Raw genomic sequence first — 20,187 nt, forward strand, 5'->3', positions numbered from 1 at the left:
CCTCCTGATTGTTTGTGGCCCCATCAGAACTCATCTCTCCTCTCCTCCCTCCATCAGAGGTGGAGCCTTTCAAACCAGCTCACATCTCAGAGAAGATCTTGTTGAGGCTGATCAAACACCCCAGCGTGGTTCAGGAACTCAAGTTTGATGAGAGGAACAAGCGAGCGCAGCAGCACTTCCTGTTCCAGCGCAACAAACCGGTGGATTACTTCATCCTGGTCCTGCAGGTATTAATTTAAAGGGTAACTTTTCAACCTGGATCCTATATTCCTATGTTTTTGTGTCTAAGCAGCTAATCGGAACAGCAGTTTTTGAAACTGGTCCAGTTTTGAGTGAGAGCGATGTATCTGGCAGTGGAGAAACAGGCTGCAATGTAACTATTCGGGGCGTGTTCGCTCTGTCAGTTTACGTCAACTTGAAGTCAACCGACCTGTTTAGATTATTAAGTGTCTAACAACATTATGGGAAGGATCTCAACCTCTTTCTCATACAATCCTTTCTGTTTTAACCAGATCCAGCCTCAAAATCGTTGTCATCAAACCCACCAGACTCCATTTAAATAAACAGTAATTTTATTGTTTGATTTTATTGGAGGAATGTTTATTTGTAATGTTACTCAATGTATGAGTTGACAACGTGAGTCCATCAACACACCTTAAGTTTCACTGTGACAACTTTGACCATTCAATTAGTTTTTATTGTCTCTCTTGGATGACACACACTTGTAGTGATGACTGGATCTTCAAGCATTTAAAAATATTCATTAATTTTTAGCGGGTTATTTGAACTGCATATATTCTAATCCTCACTTGGCGAAAAAAAAAAAAGCGTCACAGAGCTTCGTTCCTGTGGGCTACAGCAACACTAAACCCCTGAGCTTGCCTGAGCAGGACTAAATGCACAAAGCTGCTATTTTTAAATATCCCATGGAGAGAGACTCTCACTGCAGCCTGTGAAAGACCAGGTGCAGTCTTCCATCTGTGTCAGCGGTGTTGAGGAAATACAGCGAGTGCTGAACGGAGCAGTGAGTGACAACAACCCCGCCCACATTTAAGAGGACTGTTTGCAGTGGAAACACTAGGGTCTAGGTACAATGTCTGAAGGTTTACTGTTGGTTCCAAAGGTACCATACCGAAAGTGTTTGGTGGAGATGGGGCTATAGAGTCTAGGATGGAAAATACCGCAGTTACCCTTTATTAATGCAATACATACATTCTCCTCGCAGGCAGACGCTGGTCAGCTCACATTGTGTTTGTGTGTCTCTTCAGGGCCGAGTTGAGGTGGAGTTCGGTAAAGAAGCACTGAAGTTTGAGAATGGAGCCTTTTCTTACTTTGGGGTCCCTTCCATCATGCCAACAGGTACACAAACGGTTTTGTTTCTATTTTGTTTCAGTGACAAACTGCTCCCTAACACCCAGACCAAACCTCCTTACTTTGAATACAGTATATAAACCTATTGTCCATTAAATCTTCACCTTAAACTGAAAACGTAATGTTATTTTAGCACATAAAGTGAGCGCATGTCTCAAAATGTGCTCATTGTTAAAGCTCAAGTTATTTTCAATTTTTATAAAGTGCTTTTTAAATGTATTACACACAAATATACACTTGATTTATTTACCAAGGAAAGTAAAGTTGAAAAGTTACGAGAACGAAAAGACACAAAAGACTGAAAGAATCTACAGTTTGTTTCAGTAAATTACTGCTCATTAGGGAAACCTGTGTGTGGTGTCACTGCAGGCCTGAACACAGTGTGTGTTTTGTAAATCATCAGGAGTGAGAGACCTGATCAGCAGCACTCATACTCTCCAGGAATCTTCACTCATTGCATTTAAATCATCCTGCAGCTTGAACAGCTTGAAGTATGCCAACACTTCCAAGTCATTTAACTGACAGAAAATGAATGCAGCAATGAAGTGGCTCAGATGAATGGAAGCTTTCAGCCACAGTGGATGAACCCACTTCGCATTAAGAGGGGCAAAAGGAAGCAGCATCCCTGAGCTCACCTGTGATTTAATCAGGTCTTATTCATATCTGTAAAAGTGCTTAATTAAGTTGTGTTTTTTTGTCCTGCAGTCCACAGATCCCCCTCTCGCAGCAGTGGTTTGGACCGCTCTGAGTCGATGCTGTACGGAGGAAGCATGGGCCAACTGAACGGAGGGGGGAACGCCTACCTGCCAGATTACTCTGTCAGACAGCTCACACATCTACAGATCATAAAGGTAACACCTGCATGTCACATGACGTCAGGGATCTCTGAGTTTTCAGTTTCTGCCTTTTATCATAGAGTTTGTCCTCAGACGACGTTTGACAAGAGTGGAGAGAACCTCCACCGTACGTCAGTATGACGCCAGAAAGACGTTGGACTCTTACATCAGACAGATGCTAAATTTTGGTTGGAATGAAAATCAGGTTGATGATATTTTAAATGTGTAACGACGTTAGAATTTCACATTGTGTGGACGGTAGTGTGTCAGTTTGTAGACGTTGGGTTTTTATCTCCGTACTTAATGACTAAATGTTGTTACTCTGCGTCAAGATGGCGTTGACATGAGACATTTGGAAGACGCTGGATTTTGGTTCACCCTAAAACCAATAAAATATCTAAGCCTAACCACAACATTATGTTTTGGCTAGTGGGCTAGGAGGCTACTAATAGCTATGGGTATCAGAAGCTGGCACGCAATGCATTATGGTACATGTAGGCACGACTTTGTAAGTCAGAGAACTCAGCAGCACTGAGAAAGGTATTGTTTAATTGACTACATTTACTATCAACACTAAAAGAAGGTGGATTTTCCCTTTAATAATACCCATAATGCTCTGCTCCTGTGTGTCAGATCACCCGGAGCCACTACCAGAATGCTGTAACAGCCACCCGGATGGACAGCTCTCCCCAGACACCTGATGCTGACGCCCGTCTGGCAGAAGCCAACTCCCCGACCCCGGAGCCCCCAGCCGCAGAGCACGGCGCCACGCTGATGCCCCCGGACCACACCACCACAACCACCCTCATGCCCCCACCCAGGGAGATCGGCCGGCCCAGTTCGGCCCGAACCCGAGGGCAGCAGTCCAGCGTCCCGCACAGCACCTCGCTGCTGAATGAGAAGAACCGCATCGTCCGTGAGTATCCTCGACTCCAGAGACAGACAGGAAATGACAATCCTGGAGCGGGATTACAGATCAGGCTGAAATAAATGAGAGACGTCGTGAGCCATCAGAGGCAGACAAACAAGGCTGGTTCCCTCAAATGAGTTTCTCGGAATTCATTAAGGCAAAATATTGAGGATGAATTGAGTTCAATAACCTCATCCAAACTGCAAAGAGATGTTTAAAAAAATGACAGAGGCGCAGCTGAGGAGAGATAAACAGACTGACAGATGGACAGAGGAATAACTGAATATAAATGAGATGATAAAAAACAAAGAAAAGACAGGAGGCTTGTTTTTGCCTGTTAATGGATCCCAGTGAGAAGCAGTTTGAGTTTTAGACTTTTGTCTGCTGGTCCTCAATTCTGAGAGCTGTCAGTGTTTCATCATGGAGAAAGTGACATTTTGGGGGTTTTAGGAGTCACAATAAATACTGTACTGCTGAGATTTATTGAGATTTATACACTGTCTCCAAAGCACAACTGATCTGAACAGACAAGGTCCTTATGGATGTTATTCACATCAAAATGATTTTAAGCCGATTATTTGTGTGTTGACATGGCATTTTCTCCAAAACTCACTTGTTATTGCATATACACTAATTTGTAGACGCATAATGAAAGTTACTTTTTATAGTCAACCAAAGTATCAGGGCTCCCCCTGGCCTTAACCTGCAAAATGTCACTCAAACTAACAAGTACCGACCAGGAAGAGACACAACAAGACCACAGAGAGATGCAAAGGAACTGCAGAGACACAAAGTAACTACAGTATATAATAGAGATGGAATCACCAGAGGATACACGATAAAATATATTGTGATTTATTATCTTTTTACAACTGTAAATAATTTCCCTAAAGGAAAACTTTGTCAACATCTGTTTTATCTAAAAAGATAAAGTTCTCAGTCTGTTCATCTGACTTTAGCAGTTTTTGCAGCAGCAAAACGCATGTAGCGGACTGAAAAGCAACTGATGATATTATTCTAGTAAGCTACCTAGTTTAATTTGTATTTGTAATATTAAGAATTTATATAATGAAAAAAATCGATACTTGGTGATACAATATTGTCTCACAAAAATATCGAGATATTATGCTGTATCAATTTTTTCCCCCAGCCCTAGGCCATGTTTACACGAAAACGATCCACTGAAAATAGAATCGTTTCTCATTTTCGTTTTGAAAAAAGTTTGCATTTAGATGACAACGTTTTGATAACAATTGCCGTGCACACGGATCCGCAAAATGACCAAAAACGCTGCAGTATACATGCCAGGCCAGTAGTCGGCAGTGTGACGCTTACGCTTCCTTCTACAGAGCGGCGATGTATAAACAAACAAAATGGCAACTGCACGAACGTTTGTCTGGACGGACGACGAGGTGGAGTTGCTACAGTAAATCTACACTGTGATGGGGAAGCGTTGATAAATCCAACAGGGTGAGCAGCACAAGCAGAGCTCGCCATTGTTGTTGTGATGGTCGACTTTCTCGTGCATGCCTAGTGACTGGAAGCGTAATGCGCATGTGCGAAAAGTCTCAGTTTTCAGAGGAACTGCATATTGCAAGTTTACATGACAGTGGAGACACTGCCATTTCCAAAAAATTGCACTCTGGAACCCGCTTTCAAAACGTTGCGTTTTCAGGCACCCAAAACGCAGCTGTCGTGTAAACGATCGGCCAAAACACAACTAAAGTTTACCATTTTCAGTTGAAATTGTTGTGGTATAAACGGGACCCTAGTATATGATGGGGAAAGAAATGCAAAATATCACAAACAGATGCAAAATTACCAAAAAAGACACAAAGCTACCTTAACAACACACAAAATTACCTGTAAGAGACACAAAACAACTACGGAAAGACACACAATTCCAGAAAGGGGCAAAAAATTAAAAAAGAGACACAAAAAACCCGCTAACATCTGGCTTATTAATGTTACGGGAAAGGTTACAATCAGTATATACACCTGGGTCAAATGACTCTGCAACAGTCACAGGTATTTAACGACTCTCTGATCGGCACTGATGGAAACATAAAACCTGGGTCAATGCGGTAATTTTAGCCCCTTAACTGGCGAGATGCAATGACCCGCCACCACAGAAACACGTCCGACTCTGCCCAAGCAGTACTCAAACATCCTTCCAAATGAGTCAGCACCAAGTTTGAAAGAGATACTGAATAAGTAAGAGATATATAAACATATAAAAAGAAGTAACCACTGTCACATTTTCACAGGCCTGCATGCTGCTTTCTACTGTTTACTATCCTGTATTCTAGCCTGTTTATGATGTTCAGTGTAACACACACACAGGAAGGCGTACTCGTCTGGTGCAGGGCCGTGTACACAGCTCTGGTCTACTGGCAATGGGTAGTCTATTGCCTATTTTTAGTGGGCTTACCTGTGTTTAAAAGACCCACGTACACATGCTTACTTTGGTGGAAAGGGTCAGAAAAACAGACACAAAATGACTACAACAAAAACAGAGGTAAAAATCACCACAAGTCTGTGTGTGTTTCCAGTCCTGTGTAGGAGAGGTGGTGGGGCCTGGACATATCTGTGCCCAGGGGCCCAAATACAAAATCTTTATGCTGATGCTCATGTCTTTACCAATGTGTTGCTGCAGTGACTTTTACAGCTGCATTTCTGTTACTGTGAGGGAGAACTTAAGTCAGTAATCTGTCTTTGAATGCACCACAGGGATGGAAATCATAAACATGAATATTAATGCAGCACTGTGGCTTAATTACTTTGTTCAGAGTGGTGCACCAAATGATGTTCCTCATAGAAGGCAACCTGATTATTTTTTACAGTTTCCTGGTTAGAGAAATTACAGTCAGTCAAGGGAAGACTTTAATGGCATATATGGCAAAATTCACATGAAAAACCTACACTAATGGGAATGAACAGATGGACATCGCCTTATAAAATATAAATATTACTAGTCCATACCCATTGAGTACAGCATACCATACCATGACTTAGTCATACCAAAAATTAGAAAAAAATAACGCAACATTGGTCCACAGGGGGAGCCACAGTGATCGGTCGCATTTTAGCCATTTTGAAGCATTTTTCTGTTGTTATAGCGCCACCCAGTTGCCAATTAGAGTTAAATTTCTCCAGTCACCTTGAGGCGTCCTGTTCTACATATCTACCAAGTTTAGTAAAAATCCATATGGCGGTTAGGCCTAGATAAGAAATGAGCTCTCTAGCGCCCCCATTTTGTTTGATGGGCTCAATAATGGAGGGGTCCCCTCAGATTATGTGTGGTCATATGCCTACAAAGTTGCGTGGTGATGGGTGAAACCCTTGAGATGTTATACACCTTTATGTGATGAGCCACGCCCTCCGCAATATTCATTGCCTTACAGAAGCTCAGTTTTAGTAAGTTTTCCAACTTTTGCCAAGAGGGAACTTTAGATATTGCTCCCTAGATTATGTTCACCCAGTTTCATGCAGATCGCTCAAACTTCCTAGGAAGAGAGTGTTTTTCAAAAAATTCAAAATGGCGGAAAATCTATATAAGCGGAAGTTATGGGTTCTTGAGGCAAATGTGTTCCTCATGAGGAGAGGCATCTCTGTGCAAAGTTTCATGTCTCTACGACATAGGGGGCATGAGATATGCCCATTCAAAGTTTGCAATTTCAATCAGTTGCTATAGCGCCCCCCTTTGGCCAATTGATGTAATATTGCTTCATTCTCATCCTCCCATGACCCTCTACCACTGTGCCAAATTTCACATGGATTGACCAAGTCAGTGAGGAGAAAAACGTGGAACAGACACACACACAGAGTTTCATCATTATATAGTAAGAGGATCACGTGTGTTTTGATGCATGCATGTGTTTATGTGTGTCGTATCTGCTGCAGGCAGCAAGTCCGATGGCCAGAAGAGTCCCAGCGATTCAGTGTTTCTCAGGATGGATGAGATCCCTTACATCAGGGAGGACAGGCCTGAGACTGAGGCACACACTGGTATGATGTCTTACTGTTCATTGCTATGTACAGACAAGCAATCTGATTGAGGGATCATTTTTCCCACTCACGTGTCAAGTGATAATATCCATGAATAACAATAGATTATTTAAAGGGAGAGTTCTATAGAGATGTTTATCACTCTAGATTGTTTTAGTGTGAGTTGCTGAGTGTTGGAGGTATCGGCTGTAGAGATGTCGGCCTTCTCTCAAATATAATGGATCTCATAATGCACGGAGGGCTCCACTCTGAGAATCTACGAGCAGTGAAAAGAGGGAGGCTGAGGATTAGTGAGTGTCAGAGCCACCATTCAGGATGAAACAAGGAGCATGGCCCCCTGGGATAACCTGCTCGGAGAGAGCCTCAGGTAGCAGAAGACGCAGGGTGATGAAGTGTGGTAGCTGTAGTTCAGTAGAAAGAAAATAGTTCCCTCAAGAAACTGCTCACAACAAGGTCTGTGGATTATCTTGAGTAACCGGTTGATGATTTCTGGAAAGAGACATTGCTGCTGAGTTTTTTAAATCTATGTTTCTGGCGCTCTGAGCACCACAAGCCGAGAGCCATCTAGTTCCATTATATTAGAGAACATCTCTACGGCTGATGTGTCCTTCGTCTCACCTCGTACACAAAGCTGTCTGAGAGTCATACAGGACTTTAATGTCTCCTCCAACAGAGACCAAAGCTGTTCATCATTGACGGGGTCATAACTATGTCTCTCTCTCCCTCTCTCTCTCTCTCCCTCTCTCAGACATGGCCTCTGTTCCCATAGAAACGGACACGTCTCCTTTCATCAGCAGCCTGTCCCTGAGCGGCTCAGAGGACACACTGGGCAAGAAACTCCTGCTCAAACTCAGTCAGTCTCTCTCTCTCTCTCTCTCTCACTCACACACACACACACACACACACAGAACACTTATTCACCAACCTTTTCTATGCCTCTCACACTCTCTCCCTGCTCTGCTTTGATTAACATGCAAACTCGACACACACTCACAATGACAGCTTCCTCTCCAGATCCTGCCTCCTACTTAAACATACATTAGTGACTTGGACTACTTTGTATTCTCATGAAGATTCTTAAAGGGACATTACACTTTTTTTTTTTGTTGCTCTATGCACACATACACATTTGCAAAGCATATCTTAAAAGCCAAAAACTACACACAGAGATAAAACTAGACACAAACAACAATAGTTTTTAAAGTTTTCAAAAAGTATTTTCTACTTGCCAGGAAGGCCTCCATTTTTATGCATCTCAGTTGGGTATGAAAATCACCTCACAGAGAATTACAACTCAATTGTAATCCCAAATGATTTCATGTCTGATTTATTACTGTGACTTATGTTACTGTTGGGGATGGAGCAGATGTGACTTGATCTTATTCAGAACTAGTTCATGTTCATATTTCACAAACTGAATTTTGAACTAAGTTTCACAATCCCAAAAAATAACTAGTTCATGTTAATGTCATCTGTTTTTTTAATAAAACAAAATCTTGTGATCAGCATTTCCTCTCAGATATTACCCAAGACTGGTTGGATGCCTCAAATCGATGTGTTGTTTTAAATTTGTTGTGGACGTGGCTGAAGTTTGGACTTGTTTTTTTGGTTCATAAAACTCAAATCAAATATTCATCCGCCAACCGAATTTCTGCACAGAGGGCAGAGTGCATCTACTCTTGGACAAGATTCTCGTGTCTGTGACAGCGTACGATGTTAACATGAAAGGCATCCTCCTCAGTGGAGCTGTAACGTTAGCTAGCTTGGTGGTGCTAAGTGAGCTATTAGTAGATGTATGCTTCCTTCTTTTTTTTTTTGCTCGGGTGTAGCACGGTGGCACAATATAATATATACATATAAAGCAACATGACACATTTCCAGCTCCAGCATCCCATGTAGGAAATATTATGTCAGTGCACACAGTGTTCCCCCTTCACAGGAATGCACAGCTGCATTAACGGGGGTCACACTCGTGTCCCAAACGTGCGCAAAGATGCGAGCTCGTTCATCACTGCTTGCAGCTTTAATTATTAATATCACTGCAAAAAAGAAAACTAACGACCCCAAATCACAGCGATGTTGATTCGAACTGGAAAAATATTATCACATGACCTCTGTGTTTGGTAAAATATGGTAGGTAATTTGCGGCTGAATTTTACTTGACAAATTAGGGACATGGCATATTTGCACAGAATTAATATCACACATTATCTCCATGATTATTACAAACTAGTCCACACCCGTTGGTAGCTTTGTCACCTTCTACCTATGCCAATCCTCAATGCCTATGTGCAGTTTCACATAGATTGAACACGTCTGTGTGTAGAAAAACGTGGGACAGACAGAATGACTGACTGACAGTTTCCGTGATTATGTACAGCATACCATACCATGACTTAGTCATACCGAACATTAGAAAACAACAACAACATTGGTCCACAGGGGGAGCCACAGCGATCGGTCGCATTTTAGCCATTTTGAAGCATTTTTCTGTTGTTATAGCGCCACCCAGTTGCCAATTAGAGTTAAGTTTCTCCAGTCACCTTGAGGCGTCCTGTTCTACATATCTACCAAGTTTAGTAAAAATCCATATGGCGGTTAGGCCTAGATAAGAAATGAGCTCTCTAGCGCCCCCATTTTGTTTGATGGGCTCAATAATGGAGGGGTCCCCTCAGATTATGTGTGGTCATATGCCTACAAAGTTGCGTGGTGATGGGTGAAACCCTTGAGATGTTCTACACCTTTATGTGATGAGCCACGCCCTCCGCAATATTCATTGCCTTATAGAAGCTCAGTTTTAGGAAGTTTTCCAACTTTTGCCAAGAGGGAACTTTAGATATTGGTCCCTAGATTATGTTCACCCAGTTTCATGCAGATCGCTCAAACTTCCTAGGAAGAGATCCATTTGAAGTGTTTTTCAAAGAATTCAAAATGGCGGAAAATCTATGTAAGCGGAAGTTATGGGTTCTTGAGGCAAATGTGTTCCTCATGAGGAGAGGCATCTCTGTGCAAAGTTTCATGTCTCTACGACATACGGGGCATGAGATATGCCCATTCAAAGTTTGCAATTTCAATCAGTTGCTATAGCGCCCCCCTTTGGCCAATTGATGTAATATTGCTTCATTGGCATCCTCCCATGACCCTCTACCACTGTGCCAAATTTCACATGGATTGACCAAGTCAGTGAGGAGAAAAACGTGGAACAGACACACAGACACAGAGTTTTCATCATTATATAATAAGATTACTGGAGGTCCCCAGGTTTTACTAGTCCAATGTAAAAAGGGCTAAAATCAGGGTCAGCCTGACTATGGTTGATACGAACTTCTTTTGCTGCATCGGCCATAGAGATTTGGGAAAATCAGATTCCAGAGAGCCTCATAAAGCTGTCCATATAAACTTAAGTTTTATTTTAGATGCTTGTGTCTGAGGCCACCAAAAGTAAATGTAGCCCCTGCATTAGCTTTTGTAGCTAACTGCAACCAGCAAACCAAACTAGCTGCTCATTCATCTGCACATCAGAATCTGGATTTCCCGAATCTTTACGACAGAGGTGAGGAGTGTAAAGCTGGCACGACTCAAAGTCAGAATGGACACAGTTATATGGATAAGCTCCTCGTAGAATAAAAACAGAATTTTCATTGAACTGTTCCTAAACTGTCGACATGTCTCGTCTCTTCAGGCCACAAGAAAAGGAAAAAATCCCGCGAAGGAGAAAAGACGCCAGAGGACAATTCAGAGCAGCCGCTGGTGAAAACCTAGCAGAGTGCGAGTGAAACGGACCCGAACTCTCCATCATCTGATGGTTCTTTAAGTTGTTTGTAAAGACGATGTGGTTACTACAGCTATCAGAGTTTTATCTGAAAACACTTTACACACCCCCGCTGCGGGAGATTATAAAGAGGACCCATCACCGGGACTGAACGCACAGATGGAAGAAACCATTCCATCAAAACAAACGGGGGTCGCAGCTTTGGCAATACGCATCAAACTGTAGCTTGTCATCTCCACAGGTTTTTCACGCTGATGCTTGTAAATAAAAGAATGACTGCGGATGTAAAATGTTTGTAGGAAAAATAATAGTTTTTTATACACTGTATACCCTCCTCATGTGATCACTTCTCCAACGGAGCTCAAAGGAATGACACAGGATACAAGAATCGGATGGAAGACACCAAAGATGTTGCTGTTGTTGTACATACTGCGCCAGACTGCACAGGGGACATCTCGACAGGACAGGTGTTACCCGGCAGCTTTGTGTTGAGGCTTTTGATTTGAAAGGTTGCTTGATTATTGCTTGTTTACCTGCTAATTAGATCTGTAGTCTAACACGTTAGTGTAGAAACATATTGTTCTTTTTGCCTTTTATTTATCTGTGAACAAGTGTTTTACATCCAGATTGTGTCTGGATGTCAGTTTTTAAAAATGTTCTTTGCTTCCCAAAATTTAAATAGACACACATCTAACATAACATGGCCAAAAGTATATGGACAGCCCTGTTTTTCCTGGTTTGGCCTCATTACTTACAATGAACACAAGTGTCGAGGCACCAACATGCAATATTTTGGACTTTAGTGTAACTTTGCATTTATAGTTTTTGTATGTTGGTGTCAAAGGTTTAAACACCTGCTCTGCATCATCACAGCCAATTGCAGTATGTTCAAACAGCTGATCTGAAGAAGCTGACTGATTGTACACCTTGTTATTTCAGCATGTAATTTTTCTCCAAATTCTCTTGTATAGTTTCTGTTTTTATTCTGTTCCTATTACCTCTGCCAAAGAGGTCATGTTTTCAGTTTGTTTGTTTGTTTGTCTGTCAGCAGGATTATGGAAAAAATACTGGCCCAATTTTCATTAAACTTGGTGAAAGGGTGTAGCCAGGGTGTCTGCAGGTCCTTAACAAGTCTTAAAATGTCTTAAACGCCCAGTGTGTAGGATTTAGGAGGATATATTGGCAGAAACATAATATAATAAGCATGTTTTCTTTAGTGTACAATCACCTAAAAATAAGAATTTTACATATGTTTACATCTACCAAGGGAGCAGGTCCTCATCTACAGCCTTGTTGCACCACCATGCTTCTACAGTAGCCCAGAGCGGACAAACCAAACATGGGCTCTAGATAGGGACATAACATTTTCACATCAGCCACCATAGTTAGCAGCCCTTTAACAATGGGAAAAACACTGATTTTTTTCAAACGCAAACCTGCTTTATTCTTAGGAGACCTCTGTGGATACTTAGCTGGCAGTAAGGACCTTCTAAATTTCTAAAGATGAGGACAAAAGGTGAGCACACAGTAGCAGGTGATGGGCTAGCAGCCTGTCTCCGACATACCAAACAACATTGCAAAAACACTGATTTGTGACATTTAACTGCTTTATTCAGTGTTTTTATTAGTTTTAATCACCTGGTCTGTTTGTCTTGGAGAGGAAGGTACCTCTGTGGATAATTCGGCTCCCCGTAAAAACCTCCTGAACAATGAACACTGAAGGAATTCTTACCGGGAGAAGTTTCAATTGGTTGCAATCTGCAAACCTCCAGCTAGCTGCCATTAAATCCCCCTAAATCTTACACACTGGAACTTTAAATTCAGTTGAAAATATTAGGCCTCAAAAGTCATTGAATAGTCTTGAGTTTGAATTTGTGAGGTCTTAACTGCCACAAATCTTTTATCTCAATTAATTTATCCATCTTTTAGTTGCTTTTTATAAAAATAAGTCGAGCTCTTCTGAGTAAAAGTCCACATTTTTGATGTTTAAATCTTTAAACCTACCACTGAACTTAATAGTCTTTTTATTTCATACTTGCACTTTCTTGTTGGCAAAATGTAGATTAACCTAAGTCACTTTTGTTACCAACATTGCTTCATAAAACCCACCTCTGCACGAGACTACCTATATTCTACTTACGTTTATACTTACCCACAATGCTTAATAAGAAACTGATTATTTGTTCAAAAATCAGCCTTAAATTTGGTTTAGATATTTATCTTGAAATGGTCTTAAAAAGCATTAAATTTAAGTGTCTGATACCTGCAGACACCCAGCATGGGCCAAGGAAGAACCTATTAAATTTTGGAGCAGATCTGAATCATGAAGTGGATACACAAATTATTTTCTCAAGATAGGAAATTCGGCCTTCGTGGAGATTGTTATTTGTTTCCGTCTATACTTACCTGTATTTATTTCTGTTCTGCAACAACCCAACTTTTCCACCGGGGATTAATAAAGGCGTATCTCATCATATGTTAAGAATGAGCAGATTGGATTTGTATGGTTGTTCAGCATTCTTTGTTGGTAAGTATTTTCTTCATTTTTTTTTTCTTGATTTGTTTGACTTGAAGATGTAGATGTAGTCACTGTGATGTCACACTTGGCTTGTGGACTACTGTTCTGAGGCCTTGAGTTTGGTATTTTGGCCAGGCCTCCAGGAACACGGCTCAGCTTTGCTTCCAACTCTTCCCCAGTGGCCACTCTCAGTTATTTAAATCCCTGTAGCCCAAAAAGCATTTTCTCGATAGACCACTACTATAAAAGAGACGTCTGTAAAACTGTTGACACCTGGAACATCAAACAAGGTCAGTTATTATTGTTACCCTTATAAATTTTTCATTCAAGGAGGATTTATCTTTGTAAAACCAAATGGAGACTTGCGGGCGGGGCCAGTGGTAGAAACACTACTGCACATATTCAGTGGCATGTGCACCCAGCAAGCAATTCACCAGTGAGTGCTGGACAGAGCAGTTAGTGACAACAACCCTCCCCATGTGAAAGAGTACCATTGCGGTGGAAACGCTAAGTGGACCAAGGGTCTACGTGCCATTTCTGATGGGTTACTTTTGGTTCCAAAGGTACTATATCGAAAGTGTTTGGTGGAAACAGGGCTACAGATACATGTTTTTGGCTGTCACCATCTTGGTTTTTGGAGCCAGAAGCGACCATACTTGGACAAAAGGGTGGAGCTATGGAGGATACGATTGCTACAGCTCTATCCTGATTGTCAATCACAAGGTAGCCGCGCCTAAAGCATACCCTGCTTTATCGTCCGTTTGACTCCAAATGTGTCCATAATTTACAAAATGAACATCATGCTGTATTCAAGAAGACTTGAAACTAGAGATTGAGACCATAAACTAGTTGGGATAATGTTCAGTGAGGTTAAAAAAAAATCAGTCTAAGTATGGGCATGTACAGTGCTCCAACAAGTGGAGTCGCCCCCTGCTGGCCTTTAGAAAGAATGCAGGTTTACAGTAAGGAACGTCTTCCTTGGCTTCACATTTCCGACCCAGCAGCTACCTCCACTTCCTTTATACAGTCTGTGGTTGCTTATTCTGCTTTGTGGTAAAAAAATAAATAAATAAATAAACCTGTAACGCCTCCGCTTACCCAGAGACCATCCTCCTCCTCATTTGTTTTTCTGTTTTGTTATCTGAACCTTTCCTTTTGAAGGTATGTGATCTGAATCACAGTTTTATACCTCATAAAAGTTTCATCTCTTTTTTTCTTTGGACCTCAGAGGACTATCACACTTTGTCTCAGTTGAGGATAAAAGACAGATTGGAGCTGCCTGTCTGCATATAGATTTTTAAAAATCTTGGATCTGCCTTTCATTTCGGTGCAGCTTTATTCATCACATGATTTGTGACCACTGAACCTCTTTAAATAATCATATCTTGAGCAGAGCCCTTTTCATTAGATCCATTTCAATTATAAATGAATCGCGTCTCCTCTGTTGTTTCTTTATGAGAGGTGAAAATGAAGTGAGCTTCTGGCTGCAGACACTGTTCACCACAACACAGGATGTGAGGGCTCAGTGCCCTTGTGTCATACAGGATGCTTAGATTACATGTTATTGATTTCATGAGGTCAGCGCCTTCTGCATTATCTAAACCAAATACACATCTCAGAAAAAGGCTCTATTGCAGTCTGATGTACACCTTCATTCACCAGAGTCTTGAATCATTTCCAAGCTCAACCAATCAACATATATCTAAAATATCTGTATCAACTCTGCCTTTACTTTAACATCACTGAATTAACCTGCATTCATACAATAATGATTTTATTCCAGTAAATGCTGCCTTTTCATGTTTGTTTGATTAAATCATGTTTAATTTCAGATTTCTTTTTATCACCACATTGGCAACAAAAACAGGATGTCTGAAACCTACTGCAAAAATATCAGTATATCTTAAGATGGAGAATGTTTTCAGAACTGTTTAATATTCTTGCCTCCCTGCTGTATGGATACGAGTGTGAATGTAAGGATGATATGATGTGTTTACATTTCGACTGCAAAATAGGTTTTGACTGCAAAGCTTCGTCGGCGTGACTTAAAGAAGCAGTAGTGCTTCAACTTGGGTTAAATGTTTTTACCAAGCTTGTCTCCACTTTCTTTTTTGTTGCAACTCTTAACTGCTACCTACTTTTTGTATAAAAGCGACACTGAAAATGCTTAATGCAAACATAATGTGACCAACTCTGCAGATTGTGGAGGAGAAACCACGAACAAGAGTCTGTGGATTTTCTTTTTAAATTTACCCCAAAACACCAGTCGATTATACAAATGATCACACATGTGATGAGGTAAAAGAAATAAGTGATGGTAGTTTTTTTTTTTAAATTGACCTCCAACAGGTCATTTTTACTGATGACATGTCAAAGTACAACCCAATCACCAGAATAAATGTTGGCATTGTATGTTTCTCCAAACTATGGACATGTCCCTTTTTTACGTTTCATCTATTCTCGTCTCGTCTCGTCGTCCTCCGCTTATCTGGGGTTTCATCTATTCTTTACATTTAAACTTTGAATTTTGTTGTAGCAGTGCTATGGTTAACATGAGATTAGGTTTTTGGAAAAAAAAACTCCACTTGGTTATTGTTAGGAAAACAACGTTTTGGCTTAAAATATCTAGTCTAGTCGCCACAAACACACTCACACATGGCTGGAAATGTCCCAAACTCTTGTTAAGAAATACCCACTTTTGCCACTAAAAAACACGGCTGGAAATGTCCTGAATTAGCATTAAAATACCTGCTTTTGTAGCTACAAACACAGCTGAAAAAGTCCAAACTCTTGTAATAAAAATACCCACTTATGTAGCTACAAACACAACAAGAAATGTCCCAAACTCTCTTTTAAAAATACTCACTGTTTTTGCTACAACCACAGCTGGAAATCTCCCAAACTCTTGTTAAAAATACCTGTTTTTGCCACTATAAACATGGCTGGAAAAGTTCGAATTCATGTTAAAAAATACCCACATCTGTCACTACAAACACAGCTGGAAATGTCCAAACTCATGATAAAAAATATTTGATTTTGTCGCAACAGACACTGCTGGAATGTCTCATCCCTTGTTAAAAAATACCCGCTACAAACAGTTGGTATTGAACAGTGGACTGTTGCTGTCTGCTGCTTAGCAGCCATCTCACCGAGATGTCATGCAATCCACCATCTCATCCTCCTCCTGATGAGAAACTCAGCTCATATACATGTAATCTGAACTATGTCACTTCAGAAACGCTAATGTGATGCGTAGGAAAAATAAAAACATAACTTATCTATGATATGCAGAAACATACAATGCAAACATTTTATTCTGGCAATCAGGCTGCCAGTTGGAAGAGCACAGGTGTGAATAAAATCATAGATGGCTGAATTCCATTTAGCTGCTTTGATTTCACTGCCCTGGTACTATGAATGTTGGCTCACTGTCATGGATTACTGGGACATTTGACAAGTCAAAATGTCTGCTGTTCTAAAGCTCTGTTGAAATTTGGACTTTGGTTGATGATTTGTCATATTCTGTTGGAAAAAGGAAACTTACTCACTTGGCAGAGATACACTGATGTCAAAATATTAGACTGGTAGGGTTAATGTTTCTACGCATAGCATCTATTTTATCCAAATGAATCACACTGGAAACATACCTTTTGAGGAATAACAGTGGGAAAATTAAATTATTAACTGATTATGTTATATCAGTGGCTGTTATGTAAAAATGTGTTGCTTTTTAAATTCTTACAGGACTCGTTGCATGGACATGGCGACCTAGAGGAACTGAACAAGTCTTGGTTTTATGGATTTAATGCCTCAGTCTCTACATGGGCTCAAATGTGAAATGGTCAGTTCTCTTTATATAGAGAAAAAGAAATGTATTTGGAGCACTGATACCTGTAAGATGTTATAGTGTGGTGTCTTAAGCCTAATAATTTTCTGCACTGATCAAATATGACATAACATCAGGCTCTTTGTCCCAGGAAATATACAGTGTGGAGGTTTTGGTTGCAGCTTGGAGCGCTGTCTTCTTGCAACTCACAGTCCTTCAGTTCTCTCCCTGTCTGTGCACAGTGTTCTGTCCCTGAACCTGCAGTGCTCTGTACTTCTGGTGTTTGTCTGCATGGTGTAAGGGGACGGGATGGACGGGCGTGGCTCCGTCTGACTGAGTTTGCAGGATCAGATTTGTGGCACTGCAGCACAGAGGAGGAGGAGGAGGAGGAGGAGGAAGAAAAGGGGGATGCAGGGAAGGATGGGAGAAAAGGGAGCTGCAGACAGAGGTCTGAAGTCGCAGATCTCACTGAGATAGAAGCCGTTACTGGCCTTCTGATGAAAAGGCCACTCAGAATAATCAATATAATTTAAGTTCCTCTCTGAACTAACCTGCTACATCACTTGTATGGTTTTATTTTGGCGAGTCACCTGCATTTAAAGAGCTGTATGTGTTTCACTGGAGGTTTTAAAGCTCTCATGTCCCACAAAAACTATTCAAAAAGGAAAAACTTCCTTAGGAAACAGGATGTTTTCTTAAATGACAATCATGAAATGTAAAGACCCTAAATCCTGGCAATATCTACAGTTCTCAGCAGCATGTGCCAGTAGTATTGGCTTTGAAACACTTGGATGGATCCATCGCAGACTGGGGAGGATGAAGAAGGAGTGGTGCTTTCTAACTCCGCTCATTGGCTAATGTACCAGGTGGGGGGGGGAGCATCCCTCCTGGGTGCTATATTTCAAACCTGCTGAGTCACTTTGCTGCATTGGAGCGTAGACCACAGCCAATCAGCATCATCCTTTGAGGTCAAAGATGGACAATAACTGACTCTGCTGCAGGATTTTGTTGATGAGATTGTTGGTTTAGCGGACACATTCTCCTCCTGCACATGCATTTGATGTTTGGTTATCAGGATATGCTCTTAAAGGGACGGTTCACCCTAAAAATCAAAAACACATCTTTTTCCTCTTACTTGTAGTACTGTTTATAAATCTGGATTGTTTTGGTGTGAGTTGCAGAGTGTTGGAGATTTTGGCCGTAGAGATGTCAGCCTTCTCTCCAATATAATGGAACTAGATGGCGCTTGGCTTGTGGTGCTCAAAGCGCCAAAGAAATACACTGGAAAAAGTCCTGGAGGAACCATTTTCCTGCTACCAAATGCCAACCTCATCACCGCACAGAAGGAAGTGTGCATCTACTAATGGAGGGGAAGCTCATGCTCCTAACAGCAGGTGTGGCGTCCTCCTCGGCTGAGCTGTAACGTTAGCTAGCTCTGTGGTGCTACATGAGCTAGCAGTAGCTGCACGCTTCCTTCTGTGCAGTCACACGATTGGCAGTAATTAAACTGGCTGTCTGACGAGGAATAGGAATAGGTGAGACGAAGTGCTGGAAGCTGTAGTAAAGTGTTTGATTTGCATCTAGTGATGTGGCCCGACTTGCTGTGTTTGCGTCGTTAATAAAAAAAAAATGCATGCAACATTTCACTGTGCCATTGTTGTCCAAAAACTGTGAACACACATCAGTGAGCCACAGCTCTGTTGCACGTGGCTGACATGTTCCTTCATTACCAAGAACACACACACAGCTGCAGCAGCTGCTGCTATAAAAAAAAAAAACACAGTCGAGCACTTGATGTGTTTTAATTTGCCACTGACAACAGTCCAGCAAATGCACCATTAACTCCTGTTTGGCTAACATTTGCTTAAAACTACATGCAACTACAACCGTTAAAAAATATTCAGCTTTTTTAAAGTTGAAAATAAATATTTGAGAGACATACTGTAAAAAATTTCTTCTGTAGGAACCAATTTGTTTGGGATTGAGATTGTCGGATTATCATTAACTATTGAAATTTAAATAGTATTTCCAGTAGGTGCAGTAAAAAAAAAAGATGGTGAAAGCTTACAAGGGACGAAGTTTATGTCCAAATCTTGTCTTTTTATTAGTTTCAGGACGACTTCCTTTATACTAGGGATGAATCCGTTACCGGTTTCATGATGAAATTCCAGATGGTCTGTATCAACATTTAAATTTTTAATTACCATTAAAACTATGAGTACTGCACTTTCAAAAATTCAGTAAATACTGCCCAACATCAACTAAAGTTGGCAACAGTCTCCCTGACATTTTTCATGAGTGAAAACGTGTCAAGAGGCAGTGACAGCAGTCTGGAGACATTTCAGCCTTACAGCGTGAGGTACATTTCAGTACATTTTAACAGTAACTCTTATGACTGATAACTATGATCATGTTGGTCATTGTAATCGTGATGCGAGCGTGATTTCTGGGCATTGCCCACAACTGATACCAGCCGCCACCTCACCAGAGAGGATGTTTCTGGTCTCTCTTCTCACTTTGATTTGATTTGACACCAGCTTTTCTGTTGCTGTGGCGTCTCCTCTTGTGTTACGAGGTTGCTCTTTTCTATGGTTGGCTCTGGTGTCGGCCTGCGACCTACCAGCCTGCTACCTTTGCTTTGCTGGATACCAGTTTGTGCCTGTATCCCCACCAGTTTCAGCCTGTGATCTACACCTTGTTCTGTATCGTTTTATTTTGTTTTGCTGGATTTTATTGGTCTTTATTTTTTTATTCTGTGTCTCTTCCTCACCTGTTTTCACTTGTTCTGTTATCACCGTACTACACAATAAAGTTAAATATAAGAAAATATATAACAATGATTGTGATATGAGATTTTACTTCAAACACGTAGATATTGTAGAAACTGTAACAGCCTGAAAATTTGAAAAAACAAACAACAACAAAAAAACAGGCAGCAAGGAAAGC

General features: G+C 41.0%; 1 protein-coding gene across 1 annotated transcript in view; it reads left to right on the forward strand.

The window, feature by feature from the left end:
• LOC125885235 (metal transporter CNNM1-like) overlaps nucleotides 1-12,001 on the forward strand; it is a 30,349-nt gene extending 18,348 nt beyond the window's left edge. The window contains exons 4-10 of the mRNA XM_049570785.1: nucleotides 58-227; nucleotides 1,269-1,359; nucleotides 2,077-2,222; nucleotides 2,841-3,123; nucleotides 7,021-7,125; nucleotides 7,874-7,978; nucleotides 10,808-12,001. Coding sequence (XP_049426742.1) covers nucleotides 58-227; nucleotides 1,269-1,359; nucleotides 2,077-2,222; nucleotides 2,841-3,123; nucleotides 7,021-7,125; nucleotides 7,874-7,978; nucleotides 10,808-10,887 — 980 coding nt within the window. The 3' untranslated portion in view covers nucleotides 10,888-12,001. The remainder of the gene's footprint in view (nucleotides 1-57; nucleotides 228-1,268; nucleotides 1,360-2,076; nucleotides 2,223-2,840; nucleotides 3,124-7,020; nucleotides 7,126-7,873; nucleotides 7,979-10,807) is intronic.
• Nucleotides 12,002-20,187: the final 8,186 nt, after the last annotated feature.

Source organism: Epinephelus fuscoguttatus, linkage group LG3 (genome assembly GCF_011397635.1).
Source record: "Epinephelus fuscoguttatus linkage group LG3, E.fuscoguttatus.final_Chr_v1".
NCBI lineage: Eukaryota > Metazoa > Chordata > Actinopteri > Perciformes > Serranidae > Epinephelus > Epinephelus fuscoguttatus.